Source organism: Argentina anserina, chromosome 3, assembly GCF_933775445.1.
Source record: "Argentina anserina chromosome 3, drPotAnse1.1, whole genome shotgun sequence".
NCBI classification, from domain to species: Eukaryota; Viridiplantae; Streptophyta; class Magnoliopsida; order Rosales; family Rosaceae; genus Argentina; species Argentina anserina.
In genome coordinates, this window is record NC_065874.1 from 4,970,014 (window position 1) to 4,985,674 (window position 15,661).

At 36.5% G+C, this 15,661-nt stretch overlaps 2 protein-coding genes across 3 annotated transcripts; both read left to right on the top strand.

The window, feature by feature from the left end:
* Positions 1-489: 489 nt before the first annotated feature.
* Positions 490-6,266, top strand: LOC126787959 (solanesyl diphosphate synthase 3, chloroplastic/mitochondrial). The gene is made up of 12 exons (XM_050513878.1): positions 490-828; positions 917-1,018; positions 1,266-1,346; positions 1,447-1,518; positions 1,758-1,904; positions 2,287-2,373; positions 3,079-3,150; positions 3,724-3,809; positions 4,246-4,378; positions 4,625-4,714; positions 5,484-5,582; positions 5,794-6,266. The coding sequence occupies exons 1-12, from the start codon at positions 685-687 to the stop codon at positions 5,971-5,973; spliced, it is 1,293 nt and encodes a 430-aa protein (XP_050369835.1). The 5' UTR covers positions 490-684; the 3' UTR covers positions 5,974-6,266.
* Positions 6,267-6,664: 398 nt separating this feature from the next.
* On the top strand, positions 6,665-12,844 carry LOC126787957 (uncharacterized). 2 transcript variants are annotated; one of them, XR_007671313.1, is made up of 9 exons: positions 6,665-6,933; positions 7,034-7,129; positions 7,527-7,589; positions 7,728-7,778; positions 7,905-7,994; positions 8,739-8,831; positions 9,940-10,029; positions 10,769-11,930; positions 12,643-12,844. XR_007671313.1 is itself a non-coding variant. In XM_050513877.1 (8 exons), exons 1-8 carry the CDS (start codon positions 6,900-6,902, stop codon positions 11,812-11,814), a joined length of 1,563 nt encoding a protein of 520 aa, XP_050369834.1. In that variant the 5' UTR covers positions 6,665-6,899; the 3' UTR covers positions 11,815-12,581. The 2 variants fall into 2 exon arrangements, 1 of the variants encoding a protein (XP_050369834.1); XM_050513877.1 differs by lacking the exon at positions 12,643-12,844 and having other exon boundaries at positions 10,769-12,581.
* The last annotated feature ends 2,817 nt before the right edge of the window (positions 12,845-15,661 follow it).

Here is a 15,661-nt window from a genome sequence, read left to right on the forward strand (position 1 = left end):
CATTGTTGTGGAACATTTTATCTATATTTTGAGTATTTTCACTATATATGAACACTATAATACCAATTATATTTTTGTTTTATATAAATATATGCATTCATAGTTAACAATAAAAAATCGCCTAATCCTCTACACACTAGTCCCCAGCTTTCCAGTTGACTTGCGTCTAGCGTTTTTTTAGAACATTAGTAGTGGAATATGTTGTGATCGTGCATTATTAATAAAAAAAATATTTTAATCATACAATGTTACGTGTTTGTGGATGTTCTAGAAATTATAAAATGTGCACTCTATAAATTATAAGAAGCGCACATTTTAATAGCCGATCTCAAGCAGAGATTAGATTACTCACGATGATCTTCTAGTTAAACATTGACCCCCTTCCCAAGTTTGAAGTTTGGGTGGTTACAAAATTGGGTTATAATTATCAGTTTTGGTAAATGATGTCAAATTGACTTTTCAAGTACGTATGGTTTATTACAATTTCATGGCTGAGAGCCTTTCGCCGTCCCTAGTAAATATTAAGTACCTACATGGCGGTGGCGCTTACACATAAACTCCTAGTCGGTTTGTGACCTCATTCTTCTTCTTCCTCCTCTGACCCAACACCCTTAAAACTCCATAACCAAAACTCTCTCTTCCCTCCAAAGTTCCCACCTTTTTGATTCCCAGAGCCATAAAAATATGACATTTTCTCGGGGATTTTCTAGGCTCCCAAGAAGCAGCTTCAATGGGCTGTGTCGCCGTCTGCTCTCTAATCGACCAGACCCAAATCAAATCTTGGCCTCCAGAGCTTGTTCTCAGACTCTGTGGGATTCGACCCAGATGGTAATTTCTCCCCCAAAAGCTTTGATTTTTGACTGTTTTGTATTTGTATAATTTCATTGCTTTGATTAGTGTTTTTGCTTGCTGCTAGATTTTGGGTTGCAGAAAGTTTTGGTCTACGGGGTTGCCTACTTTCCCGGGCTCTTTAACTTCTAGGCATCAAATTCACCACCAAAGTAACTCCATAGTTGAGGTAAAGTTTGATGTTTTTACTGATTGGTTTGGTTAATTTCTTGTTTGCTGGCATAGCCATTTGGTTGGTTATTTACTTGTAGTGAAAATGTGAGAACAATGAGAGTACAAGTGTGAAAAGAGTATGTTTGCTTTGTGTATGCGTACGTTTGTAGTACTCAAGTTTCTGTGATCACTTGTAAACAATAAGGTTTGAAGTGGTATATTGTTGTTTGGTTTGTGCTAAAGTGGTAGATACTATTTTGCAGGAACTGCAAGACCCGTTCTCGCTTGTTTCTGATGAACTATCACTAATTGCTGACAGGTTGCGAGCTATGGTAGTTGCTAAGGTATTTTCTTCCTCGCGGCTTCTTACCTAATGATTGATACTACCTGAAAAATATATGTAGTGGAGAGGAACTTTTGATATTGATGGTCCTTTTGTTCCAGGTTCCTAAGCTTGCGTCTGCTGCTGAGTACTTCTTTAAAATGGGGGTGGAAGGAAAGAGGTTTCGTCCTACGGTAATTCCAATGCTGCTAATACTTTAAATGATTTATCTCTAACTTGAAAATTGTTGAGATGTCCTCCACGGATTGATGTTTGCCCCATCATTTCTCTATTCTATAGTTACTTAATTTAAAAATTTTATTTGTAGATACGTGGATGTATTGTTCAGGTCTCTTATATAGCAACATTTCATTCTGAAATTAGTAATTGTTATAAAGTTAATAGTTACTCAATGGGTCTGTGCACTATGCAGGTCTTATTATTGATGTCAACAGCACTGAATGGCAGTATACCTGAGCCTTCTACGCAACCTGAACCCCCTATGCGATTGGAAGATGCTTTCCCGACTGAACTGCGAGCGAGACAACAAGTTATAGCAGAAGTGACAGAAATGATTCATGTTGGTTATATCTTTTGTGAAAGATTTTGTCTTGTTTTATATTATAAATATTGTGATGAGAAAATCTTTGCCAATGCATCAATAACATCCATTGGGGAATAGATAGACCAACTCATCCACATTGTTCAAAACCCTTTTCTAATGTCATGTTCTGCAGCCACTATTTTGCATTTGCTTCAAGTGGACTCCTTTTTGTTTTCTTTCCCTTCTAAAACTAGTGGTATAGGTACCGTTTATCCGCATGAAGTTGTTCTTAACTCCTGTACTGTTAATAATCTGTATTAACGCATGATAAATGGTTTGTTGACAGTAAAGCCATCATTTTTTCTCACTTAAGAATTTAAACCTACAAGCTTCTAGTATAACTATTTTTATGCATCAGGTGGCAAGCCTCCTACATGATGATGTATTGGATGATGCAGACACAAGACGTGGTGTTGGATCATTAAATTCCGTAATGGGAAATAAGGTGTACTTTTGCGTCCCTCAAATTGGTCAATTTTACATTATGCAACTTATGTTTGTAAACCTATAATCTATTATACTGTATGCTTGTCTTCTCTGTTCAAAACTGGAAGAATCTTTTGGCTGATCAAAATCACACAGATAAAAAGTCTTACCTCGTAGTCTTGAAGCATTTATATTGTGTCTAATAGGTGCATTTTTGTTTCTGTGCGTGTCTGTATGTGTTCAAACTTAAACACATTAACCTTTAAATATTTAGTTAGAATCTTTTGCTTTCTGAGAGCTGTCGGTAATCTGATTGTATCGTAAGTTGTTCGTTATCCAAAGCCTTAGTTATGTGCTCTATATACGACCCTCATAATGCTACCCACTATACCTCACCATTGGAAAAAAAAAGTGCAACTATAAGACTGTAATTTCCCTCTTTCTTAAACAGTATCCTTAATTATTTTCTTAATGGAACATAGTGGCCAGATACTTTGTTCACTTTCAATCTAGCTGCAGTTCTGCAAAGCAGAAACACAATTTTTTGGATTCCATGCTACATATGATGCAATATGCCAGATCTATATATTCTTCCTTCCATTCATCTTAATGATTATTTTTGGAAGAAGAACAAATTTTCCTTATACCATCTAATTGATGTTTAACTGATGCATAAGTTGCAGAGGAATATGACGGTTGTTCTTCTTTCCACATCTGAATGCAGCTAGCTGTATTATCTGGAGATTTCTTGCTATCTCGAGCTTGTGTTGCACTTGCGTCTCTAAGAAACACAGAGGTATGCTATTATTATAATACATTCTTATATGAGATTATTAAGTATGGCTGTCTTACATGACTGGTATGACCTTATGACGAGATTTGATTAGGTTTCTAGACCTCAGACGTTTGATCTGTTTTGTATATGCGATAGGGACTTGGCCCGAAAGGGTTCAAAAATTAAGAAAGCTCTCCAGGAAGCGCCTAGGATTTTGAGTATCTTATCCCCATGCCATAAATTGAATCCCTATTTGAATAAGAAAGTTTTTGCAAGTGGGGGTGGTTGTCAATAAAGGTCCTGTCTGACAGGGTTGTTGGCCTCAATATGAAATGGTTGATGAGCATGGTCCTTAATATCAGACCACAAGCCCCACCACCATCAACCCTGGTGAAGGAGGGTATTGTGTCTGAAACTTCACTGTGTTAGACATGGTCCTGACACCTGTTCATTACTGTTTTGTGATGAGATAGTATGGACTATGGACCAAAAGTTTCCAAGTAACATAGACACAGTACTATGCATTAACACATATCACTGTTTCGTATTGAGTTGCTTTTACACATACATTCACTATTTTTGTGCAATTTGTAGGTGGTGTCACTACTATCAACAGTTGTAGAGCACCTTGTTACGGGTGAAACTATGCAAATGACTACAGCAGCTGATCAACGTTGTAGGTACACTGCTCTGCTGTTTCTGTCATTTACACACGTTATGTTGAGTAGCTATTTGCTCATTATGAGCTATCAGAAAAGTGCTTATACCTATAATAAAGTGTACTGCTCACTGCTAACGGAACATAGCACAATAGAGAATAGATTAGTGGCCTTCTTAAGCAAGTACATCAAGAACAAAATATTGGAAAAATTGTCCTTGGATATCCTTGTCATTGGTTCACAATGTGCGCCATAAACTCCCAACTGACATGTGATGAACCAATGATGATTCCTGGTTCGACATCCATGTAGCAAAAAAGTTGTTTGCCACTAGACCAAATACATTGCACGCATGTTATTGTTGTGGATGTTATGGTTTTCTTTTCTCTTACAAATTCTTGAGTTAGAAGAAAGTTGAAAAATAGCTAATTGTGATGAAATGGGGTAATCATTACAGCATGGAATATTATTTGGAAAAGACGTATTACAAGACTGCGTCATTGATTTCAAACAGTTGCAAGGCAATTGCCATTCTTGCTGGGCATACAACAGACGTTGCTATGTTGGCTTTTGACTATGGAAAAAATCTGGTTTGTGATTTTCTTTTCTGTCTAATTCCTCATTTGTTTTCATTATTCAGAGTCGGAAGCAATCTTTTTTAGATCTTTTTTAAGTTTACTAGTCATGTCCTCCAAACAAAAGCATGGATGAAAAAAAAAAGTTTAGCTGAAATTTTTTTAGTAAAGCTTAAACAATGAAGATTTCTCATTTGGTACAGATGTGTAGAAATTTTGGGTGCGTGTGCCTGCATTACCTGACTGCTTTTTAAAACTCAGGGATTGGCATTTCAATTGATAGATGATGTCCTTGATTTTACCGGCACGTCAGCGTCTCTTGGAAAGGGTCCTTTATCTGACATCCGTCATGTAAGTCTCCACATTATTGAATTTTCTTGTTTGAACACATGACTGTTTTCTAGAAATAATATCTGTTTTTCATATAGACTACCTCTTTGTCATTTATATGAATCATTTTCTCTCGGCTTATAAAAATAAAACGGTTCCTAGTGGAAGTATAAGAGATGCTTGCATAGCCCACTGGAACTATAGAGGACCAAAATAATGCTCTTGACAAGCTTCCGGTCTGATCATCTCTTTAACTATCTCTTTTGCTCATTATGAGCTACGTACATCTTTTGGATGAGCTTGCTAGCTTAACTTGAATAATATTATCATCTTACAGGTAGTTAACATCTAGGCTTGAGATCTTTCTTGTGTTTGTCAGCCTTGAGATCTGAGTGGTACCTGATCCTGGTCACAGTATTGTCTTTATTCTTTTTTTTATCGTTTCATAAGCATATCCATGATTTATACTGTCATTCTATGGTTGGCACATAAAACAAGCTTGCCAATTCTCCAACTATACAGAACTATGGTGACTTAATCTTAAAAAAACCTTGTATACCATGGCTAGATTCTTTCTTTTTCTTTCGTTATCTTGAAGCCAGCTTTTAGTGATTGTATTCTGATTTAAACAAACAAAATTTCATTAATTCTCACATGCTACTACTACTTCTTGAGTTTTCTTGTACAAGAGACCATTTCCTTTTCTTCTTTCATGGTCGGCTTAATGTTTATTGAACATGTAATACGATTTGGCCTGTTTTCATTATGTGCACATATAATGATTTTGTAGGGCATAATTACTGCTCCAATATTATTTGCAATGGAAGAGCTCCCTCAGTTGCGTGCTGTGGTTGAACAAGGATTTGACAATCCTGCAAATGTTGAGATTGTAAGTTTTCATACTCTAACTCGAGGTACCAAGGATTTGGGATCGAATTGTTGGATGGTACCAACTACCAAGAATAGTTTTCTTTTTCTTGACTTCAGTTTTTGAATTTCCAGCAAGCATATTAAGCATAGTTGATTTTGAAGGTTTTCCCTTTAATTTTGATTATTGTTTCGGTCAAAACTGAATAGCAAGCTTACTTTTCTGCATTCAGGCTCTTGAGTACCTTGCTAAGAGCAATGGAATACAGAGGACAAGGGAGTTAGCCCGAAAACATGCAAGTCTTGCTGCAGAGGCAATTGAATCTCTGCCAGAGAGCCACGACGAAGATGTGCTAAGATCAAGGAGGGCGCTCCTAGATCTCACTCATATAGTCATTACAAGAAACAAGTAACATTGAAAACCCACACCTTAAATAACACTGTTGAAATTGTCAAGCGTATTGGTTGTTCCCGCAAGGCTGAGGAAGAATTTTGTTGTTTTGATAATCAAAATTTGTTCCCCACGAAGATCACTTGCAGGTAGTGTGCATTGTAGTTCTTAATTCATTGCACTTGCATTTTTCATTTATATTTAATTATGTAATCCGTACTTATAAAAGTAAGGATTACCAGTGTAGCCCCATTCTGCTGAAAGAGCCATGGATCGTATCTTGTATACTTTAAAGTGAAGATGAGATTGACTGCAGTGACCGGCTTCTGATCTGTAGCATTAGCAAATGGTTACTAATAAAAAAAACGTGACAATGAAGAAAAAGAAGAGTTCAAATTGCAAAAACCAGCTTCATCAGAAGCACATGGTTTTTGCTACCCTTTACTCATCTCTCACTCCATTTCAGATAATACCCCCAAAAAAATAAGTGGATATATAACAAAATCAAACCCCATTCATATGAAGTACGTCTCTCTATTCTACTTTGAGTGGGTTCTAGATTTGACGGGAAGATGTGAAAATAAATAGCGTTTTATATACAAGAAAAACTAGACAAAAATAATAATTGGAAGAGAAGTAGAATAATAACTTGGGTTGTTTGTACTCTCCCTCACTCACAGGGTCTCACTCCTCGTATAGGAATATGATATGTCCACTGCATTTGCTGGTGCCATAAGGTGGTGTACCTTATTCTTTGTTTGCCATCATATCTAATCCATATTGTCTTAACGAAATCGCAGACTTCAAACGGGCAAGTAATATTTAGGGTGGGTAGAGATGATCACCCTAAATATATTCCCTAAATAAAATCATATTTACACGTTAATCGACTCACCATAAGAAACTAGCTCAACTTGGGTTTCTCTCCTCGGAAGCATTTACAGACTCATGGAAGCAGCCATCAAGCGCCGCAATCGTCTGGGTACGGATGCTTCTCCTATCTGTCTCAGGGTTCTCTTTTGATTCGGATAGTCCACTTTCCTTTCGTTTAGAGTTTCGATTTGATTTGAACCCCAAAACAGGTGGCGGCCGTTTAACTTCAGAGGAAAAAAAACGCATGTGGATATCCAGTAGCGTGTACGGTCCCGGTTGGGAGTACAAAGGAGGCTGGTTATATGGTAATCTCTTGCGATTTTCGTTTTTTTTCAGATTTATATGGTAATCGTTTCTCAACTTTCAGAATTACGATGAATAATACATGAATAATTTTGATAGGCTACAGATATAGTAACTATGCAACTTCCGTTTTGAATATTATCTGGAATTTCCTTGGTTAAGTCTTAGATTTAGGATTAACCAAACTATATATCTTTTTCAGCTCATTCTGCTAGTCTACAAAGAGAACTATCCAATAAATATTCACATTCTATTGCATATGCGACATGTCCATTTGTTTCCAGACACCCAGCACTATATATTGATATATTGTTACTTGACATCATTCTTACTTCATGAGTGTTTATCTATATACACAGATATATCTTTTGGGTATATAACAATGCTAAATGTTAACAGTCAGCAAGGAACCTGAACCAAGGTATGTCCAGTTCTCGGAACCAAAGCGCATCAAGCAAACTGGTATGTTTCTATTTTTGTTCAAGGGTCAGTGACAAAGTTATTTTCAGTTGACTTGGGCTGTGTTGTGGAGGTAACAAAAAGTGGTGATTTGATATACTTTCATTTTATTTTTCTTTTACAAATGTAAATACGAAACAGGCACTGACGGGGAAGAATTCACAATTATCCATACGGTTCCCATCAGTTGGGGTATGCTTTTATTTTTGTTCTTGGGTTGTGGCCAAGTTATCTTCATTTTGCTTGGCTGTGTTATAGATTATCAACCATCTGTTTTCTTTTCATTATACTTTTCTTCTGACGGTGTAACCAAAACAGGGAGCTGTAGTGGCAAGGCCGAAATAAGCAAGTCTCCAGTGCTGACCACGCAAGCTCACTCTAAGCCATACCGAGACCTCAGTTCTTCTGGTAATTTTTTTTTTTAAATTGCTTATCTCCAATTTTGCTTCGGCTATGTTTGAAAAGAACTATCTTTTTTTTTAAATACAAATCAAAATTTTCAAATCATCATCCCTGAAACATTCTCTTGGCAAAAATCATAGGACTAAACCAGATGCGTTCCAGTTTGGATCTTTATATCCATGTAACTACTTAATCCAAATCAAATTGAAACTAAAATGAAGCTTGACTATCTACTTCGAAAGTAAGTATGGAATCATATCTACAATTTTTGTACACAATAATATTTGTTTTGTGTGTTATGGAGTACCAAAGGTTGTCACTTCTTTCCTTAAGCACCCTTGTAACCTGGTATGCTTTTGTTCTTTTCTAAGTCGATGGGTATAGTTATTCCCAGTTTGCTTGGGCTGTGTGCATTTTGAATGGAAGAAAAGGTATTGATTTGATTTTAGCTGAATATTGGGTCAAATTTTTTCGGCTTTGGTATATAAATCTTTCACCATGTCACTTTGGTATGTTCATGATGCTGATCTGAACTGTATTTTTATGGGTACTTTAACCCATTTTCATTGCGATTCATTCATTTTTTCTCTTCATGTGGTGCGTCATCTGGTCACAGAATTTGTGTGTTTAGGTCTTGATTTTGTCATCCAGAACTCTCTCTCTCTCTCTCTCTCTCTATATATATATATATATATATATATATATATATATACACACACACACTTTATCTGATGATGCAACTACAAACAGGTGGCACGGCTAAAATATCTGAGTGCGACTGGTCAAACTGTTTAAAGGATCAGGACACCTACTGCAGCAGCTACAGAGGCCCCGGTTCTTCTGGTAATCTTTTGATTCTTGGTTTGAGGTTCATCTTACATTTTTCTTGCGCTCTCCAATTTGAACGACATTAATATCTGTTTCAGCACTTTCGTGTTTAGGTTTTGATATCGTCCTCTCTCTCTCTCTCTCTCTCTCTCTCTCATTTTATCTGACTATGCTGCTACAAACAGGTAGCACAGGTTGCAAGGCTAAAAGATCTAAGTGTGAAAATTTTAAAATTAAGTTCATTTTTTAATTTATAAATATATACATTTATTTATTTTAGGTACCGTCTTAGTCTGAAATAATGACACATGATAAATAAAAAGAAACAACCCCAATCAGCGGTCATAGGTATTGATATTGGCCTCGCCAACACTAAGTGAGGAGTTTATTTATGCTTGATCGGTCCCATGATCGCATGTATGTGGATTGCTCTTGATTTTAACGATAGCATTTGTTATATATATGTGACATTTCCTTATAAGGTCGTTTAATCTTTCCCGTGAAGTGGCTCCAACATGAAGATACTTCCTCCGTTAATTCCTCTATGTGGCAGTTAGAAAATGAAAATTAATTAACATGTAATCAATTGTCCAGAAATTTAAATTAATTCATAGCTAGGCGCAAATGATTATGACTATCTCTTAGACTAACATTAGATTTGAGGTTGCTTCTGCAGTTACTTTTTTTGGTTGTGCATCTGTTAGTTTTTAAGTTCAAAGGTAGCTTTCAGAAGCACTTAGAACCCGAGTTTATTTTTCATAATTGAAACTAATATCGATCAGTGTAAAAGTTGATGCATAATCGTAACTAATTGTTGTTATCTTATTATCCAGTCAGATACATGTGTGTGTGGGGGGGGGGGGGGGGGGGGGGGGGATTATAGAAACCTAAATGGAGGGTCCATCCAATGATATGAGATAGTTGTGACAAAAACATGGTTTGATATTCTAATCTTTAAGTAAATGAACCTAATAAGCTCAACGTATGAATACCATCTACCGCACATGGTTTGTTCTTGGGTTGTGGCCAAGTTATCTTCATTTTGCTTGGCTGTGTGTTATAGATTATCAACCATCTGTTTTCTTTGTATTCTACTTTCCATCTGACGGTGTAACCAAAACAGGGAGCTATAGTGGCAAGGCCAAAATAAGCAAGTCTCCAGTGCTGACCATGCAAGCTCACTCTAAGCCATACCGAGACCTCAGTTCTTCTGGTAATTTTTTTTAAAATAGTTTATCTCCAATTTTGCTTCGGCTGTTTGTTTTGAACATTCAAACAATAACTATTTGTATCAAAAATTCAAACAATAACTATCCTTCTTTCTTTTTTTTCTTTTTTTTAAATTCAAATCAAAAGTTTCAAATCATCTTCCTTGAAACATTCCCTTAGCAAAAATCATAGGACTGAACGAGATGCGTTCCGGTTTGAAAACTTTATATCCATGTAACTACTTAATCCAAATCAAATCGTATCTAAAACAAAGCTTGACTATATATCTAATTCAAAAGTAAGTATGGAATCATCATCTATAATCTTTGTGCACAATAATATTTGTTTTGTGTGTGTTATGGAGTACCAAAGGTTGTCAATTCTTTCCTTAAGCACCCTGTAATCCTGGTGTGCTTTTGTTCTTTTCTAAGTTTGTGGGTATAGTTATTCTCATTTTGCTTGGGCTGTCTGCGTTTTGAATGGAAGAGAAGGTATTGATTAAATTTTAGCTGAATATTGGGTCAAATTTTTTCGGCTTTGGTAGATAATTTTTACACCATGTCACTTTGGTATGTTCATGATGCTGATCTCCAAAAACTCATCTCGAGTATAATATGATGTTAACAATATGTCATGTATTCTCTTGGTTTGTCTTATAAATACTAATTTTCTACCTACGATCGGATTATGCCTCTAACCGAAATGTGCATAACGGAGTCTAATTTATAGCCTCTTTTTAATAGATAAACCAGTGACAGAGGCAACAACCTTGATTCTTATCGGAGAAGAAATGATACATGTGGTCACTGATGAGAAATCTAGTTGCAGGACACATTCTGACATGATTTTGGGCGGAAATTCCTTAAAAGCTTTTGCTATTTCAAGCAATGTGCTAGCTACAATAGATGGAGATCCCGATACTTATGTTGACATGCTTACTCATGCGAGTGAAAGAGTCGTTCAAGATACAACTATTGGTCGATATGGAAGCAATGATGTTGGGGATACTACACCATATTCCGCTCGTAAATGTGTCATTGCATGTCAGGATTACCACTCAAACATGACAACTCCTGAAACATTAATAGTTGGTTGGTTTAATGGTGTGCCTTCTGCATATGAAGTTCGTTTTGACAAACCATTGGTTAAACATGGTCTGGGAGATGGATTTGCCCATGGATCTGGTGGATTATATGTTCAACAATATTATGTGATGGAAGATCCTAAATCTAGATCCGACGAAGAACTTGCACTAATTGCAAAGCGGGCAGCGGTGTATTCGGCATTGAATAATCGATATTCTAGTGGGAGAGTGCGTTACGTGGAGGTGAGACCTAATAGCATTCATGAATCAGTTTCTGCGGATGTTCTTGAGGTACTACATGATAATTACGACAAGTTTAAGACTTACTTGTCTAGTTTCATCTTTTGTCTTTACCGCGTAAGTGATTATGAATATGCGACTGACAATGAGGTAATGTTAAATCAAGTAATCCACCTTCGGTTCGCTTCTGCGATTCGAAGGTCTCATGTGGTTCAGACTAAAGAAAAATATTACATCCGCGTCTTACAATTTGAGAACGGAGATGTCGCTAAAGAAGAATTTCAGGCAGTCAAGTTGGAGTGGCAACAACAGCGTGGCTATGGGCATACCGCAGATGTAGATATCCATCCCCGTATCCGAACATTGCCGTGGATCGAGTTTCATCAATTACATAGTGCAGCGGTTACTCCACTCGTCTTTGCTATGCCCACCAAAAAGAATGTTAGTCTTTTTCTTGATCTGTGATAACTTAATTAGGAAGTGGTCATTGATGTAATGATGATAATTAAAGCGAGGATTTGGCATTGCACCACTCTACATGGAGGAGGTTATCAGACTCTTAACTCCAAATTCAGTTTCAAGTATGTTCTTAGAGACGTAAAATTTTTGTGGCAGATTTCTTTCATATCAAAAAGGAAAAAAATTGTGGCAGACGCTATTACTAATTTTGGAAATCGAGTTTTAGCTGAGGGCTATGAAAATTGTCTTGTTATAACATCTTATTGATCTTATGGTACATTCCATCTTATTGCCTTGTTCTCATAGCTACTAGCTTGTGATGCATTGATTCACTTCTCTTAATCTAGGTTGTCTCAAATACACATTGTACTATGAGAAGACCCCTGATGCTGATTCACTTAGAGTTCTGATGCAAATGCATGTACTAGTCATAGTCATATTGTACATATCTCGCATATACACTTTGTATGATGAAAAAGATGGTTCCATATATAAGATTACCTAATTAAAAGCTTCCTTGTAGTTCAATCAGAATCTTCGATCAAGTCATGACTGAGTTCCAATCAAGCCTTGAGACATCCACTAAATTATGAACGTATCCTGGGAGATAAATAATGCCCATGCATCACCTACAACCAAAAACCATCAGTTGTTAATTTTATGCGTAGTGTTTGTTTCATTTTGTATGACTAATTTCTATTGGAACGTAACTGTCAAGAAACTAGTAACCATATGTACGTAGATATAAGAAATTTTTACCCGGAGGATGCAGAAAGCTTTTTCCAGAAACATATTTTTGATCAGGTGTTGCTGATCTTTGTTGCAATTTGTCAGGTTGGAGACATAGCCTTGCCTTTTGATAGGCTTTCTTGACCTATGAACTTTCTACTAGGCTCGTCAGAGGTATTCACTGGAGAAATTATCAAAACTACGGAGTCATCAAAGTAAATGACACTAGAGAATACCAAATTAACTATTTCAGAGAAGCTGCAGGCCTGCAGTTTTGTTGCGATATTAAAAATCAAGACTTCAAAATATGGAAAGTATAATTGAGGGACTCCAGTCACTCCACATTAGCCACATTAGCATGTAACGGGAACACAATTGTTAGCACTTAGCACTGGGTGTGACTATTTGTAAATTTTTTGGCAATAAAATTGGAATTTGTAAATGTTGGAAAGAGAAAGGACAGTATGTTGTTCTCAAGTATTGTCTATTTTGTGTAACAACTGGAGTGCCCACACAGGCTTGCGCGCGGGACATCCTTCTCCACTGTTTCCTCTTAAAACTCATATCTCAAGACCAAAGCCGTGTTAAATTGTTTGGACCTTTGTTAGTATATGATTTAATAAGCACAGATGAGAACAAGGATGAAATATATATGGAATCACTGAACATCAACCTTCATGTTTAATGTTTTTGCCGTTCTGGGAAGGAGTTCAGAAACTCAAGTACTTAATTATACTAGAATATTCTTGTTCACTGAAACTCTCTTTATTCTATGCTACGGTTGGTTGAGAAAGCTCATCCTCAGCACTTTTGGCATGAACCTGAGCTAGAGGGCAAGAAACATGAGCTTCAGTTAGCAAAGGGACCAGCTTTCCTTCCTTGTGCAGATCCCAGGTTTCTGCAGAACAGTACCAAATAATTAATTATATTACCATCAAGAAAAAAGCTAATGCATGTGCTTACAAAATAAAACTAACAATGTGGTGGTTTAGGGAATTCAGGTCCTACTGCGACAATCACCAATGTATTTTCCACCGATGAATACACTGGGCAGAACCATCTTACCAGTCCAGTTAGCAAGTGCAGCATGCATTTCAATCGCATCACCTTCGTTTTTTTTTTTGGTCTGAATCGCATCACCTCAAAACGCAACAATTTACAGTACACATATATTAAACCAACATTATTCATTGTTCTACTTTCTAACCTTAAACAAACGTTGCATATTATTGAATTTCAGAAAAACTAGACTATCACTATTGCAAGAGCAAATTCATCAGACCTGAAATACTGACAATTTTCCCATATACATCCAAGTTGATTATTAAGCCTCTAATGTACGTATGGCTGAATAAAAGAATTAGAAATATCGATCATTCAATTGTACGACATTTTCAGAGAAGAAGAGTGTGGTTTCTTGGTACTTACTCTCATGGTCCAAATCAATGGCCTTGTATTGGGCTCCCAGTTTTAGAAAGAAGAGCTGCTTCACGCATACGCTGTAGAACTCATACCTCTCGCTGCAACAGCAGAAAAAAAAAATTAAATTAAAAAACAAAATTGATCACAGAGTTGCTCAAATTCGAGATTTCATGCGACCACAAGAGGATAAATAACCTGAAGACGGCAAGCGGATTGGAAGAGACTAGAGGTGAAAAATGGGCCATGTTGGGCCGGCTCGGCCTATTTTAAGCGAGTTAAAACTGTGTTCGTGCCGTACTCGAGTCGGCTCATTTATTTTTCATACCGAGCTCAGATTAGTCCATTTGCTTAAATATTAAGCCGACCCGGCACACGGTCCTAGGGCTGGACTCGGGTACCAACGGTTCGGTTTATGAGCACTAACCGAAAACCGACACCGAACACTCGGTTTCGGTTTCATTTCGGTTACAAAACCTAATATTCTTATTGATCATTCCTAGTTGTCTAATGAAAATAAAAAGATGAAAAGTGAAGAAGTAAACTACAAGTTCAATATTTCAATTAAGTTACATTTACCAAATGAATAATTCAGAAATCAAATATTAACTAAATAAAGACATAGTACTTCGTGAAACAGAAGTTAACCAAAATACACATCAAACCTCATGAGCTTCATCATTAGACATTTAGACTTGTCTTAACATGAGGGCTAGTTGAAAAACCCCAAACATTACATTAGATTTCTGCATGCATGATTGTATACATAAAAAAAATCAAAATCACATATCTATGCATGTATATATTTATTATTAAATATATTTTTTGCATAAAGACCCGATTATATATGTTCACCAAATACAAGCTATAATTTTAGCTACCAATTCTCGGTGATGGATTTGAGCGTGGTTGGTACCGTTGGAAAGATATCTCTCTCCTCTTTTATTTGATACCATACCCACTTCAAACCGACCACCGTACAAGGCACAACAACCCTCGCAAGGGGCTGCCACCATCCATGGTGGTGGTTCAAGCTATTATGGCAAAACTGGAGCTCAAGGCTTCCTAGGTCTAGTTATTCTCTTCATTCTGATCAAACTCAAACCAATCTCTTTTGAATTTTAACATAATTTTGCATATTTATACATTTCCTCTCGGCATGTCACACTACTTATCACAACCGCTGTCACACTATCTATCACAGCCGTTGTCACACTATCTATCACAGTCGTTGTCACACTACCTATCACAATTGTTGTCACACATGCTGTCACACTGCCTATCATACCCGTTGTCACATTTTTTTTATGTGAATATGTTATGAGAATAAGAATAAGAAGAATGACTAGAAATAATGAACCTTAATTTGTATATTGTTATGTGATCTCAAACTTCTCAAATCAACTCATTCGATCCAAATATTGACATTAATGTGGTGTCACACTAGCTACATATCATACCCACTGTCACACTTGCTGTCACACTTGCTGTCACACTACCTATCACAGCCATTGTCATACTAGATGTCACAACAACTGTCGCACCTCATGTCACACCCAATATCACATTAACTATCACATCCACTGTCACATTGTTTTATGTGACTGTTGTGACAAGAATAATAATAATAATAATAATAATAATAATAATAATAATAATAACTAGAAATAACAAACTTTTGTATATTGTTATATGATTTTGAACT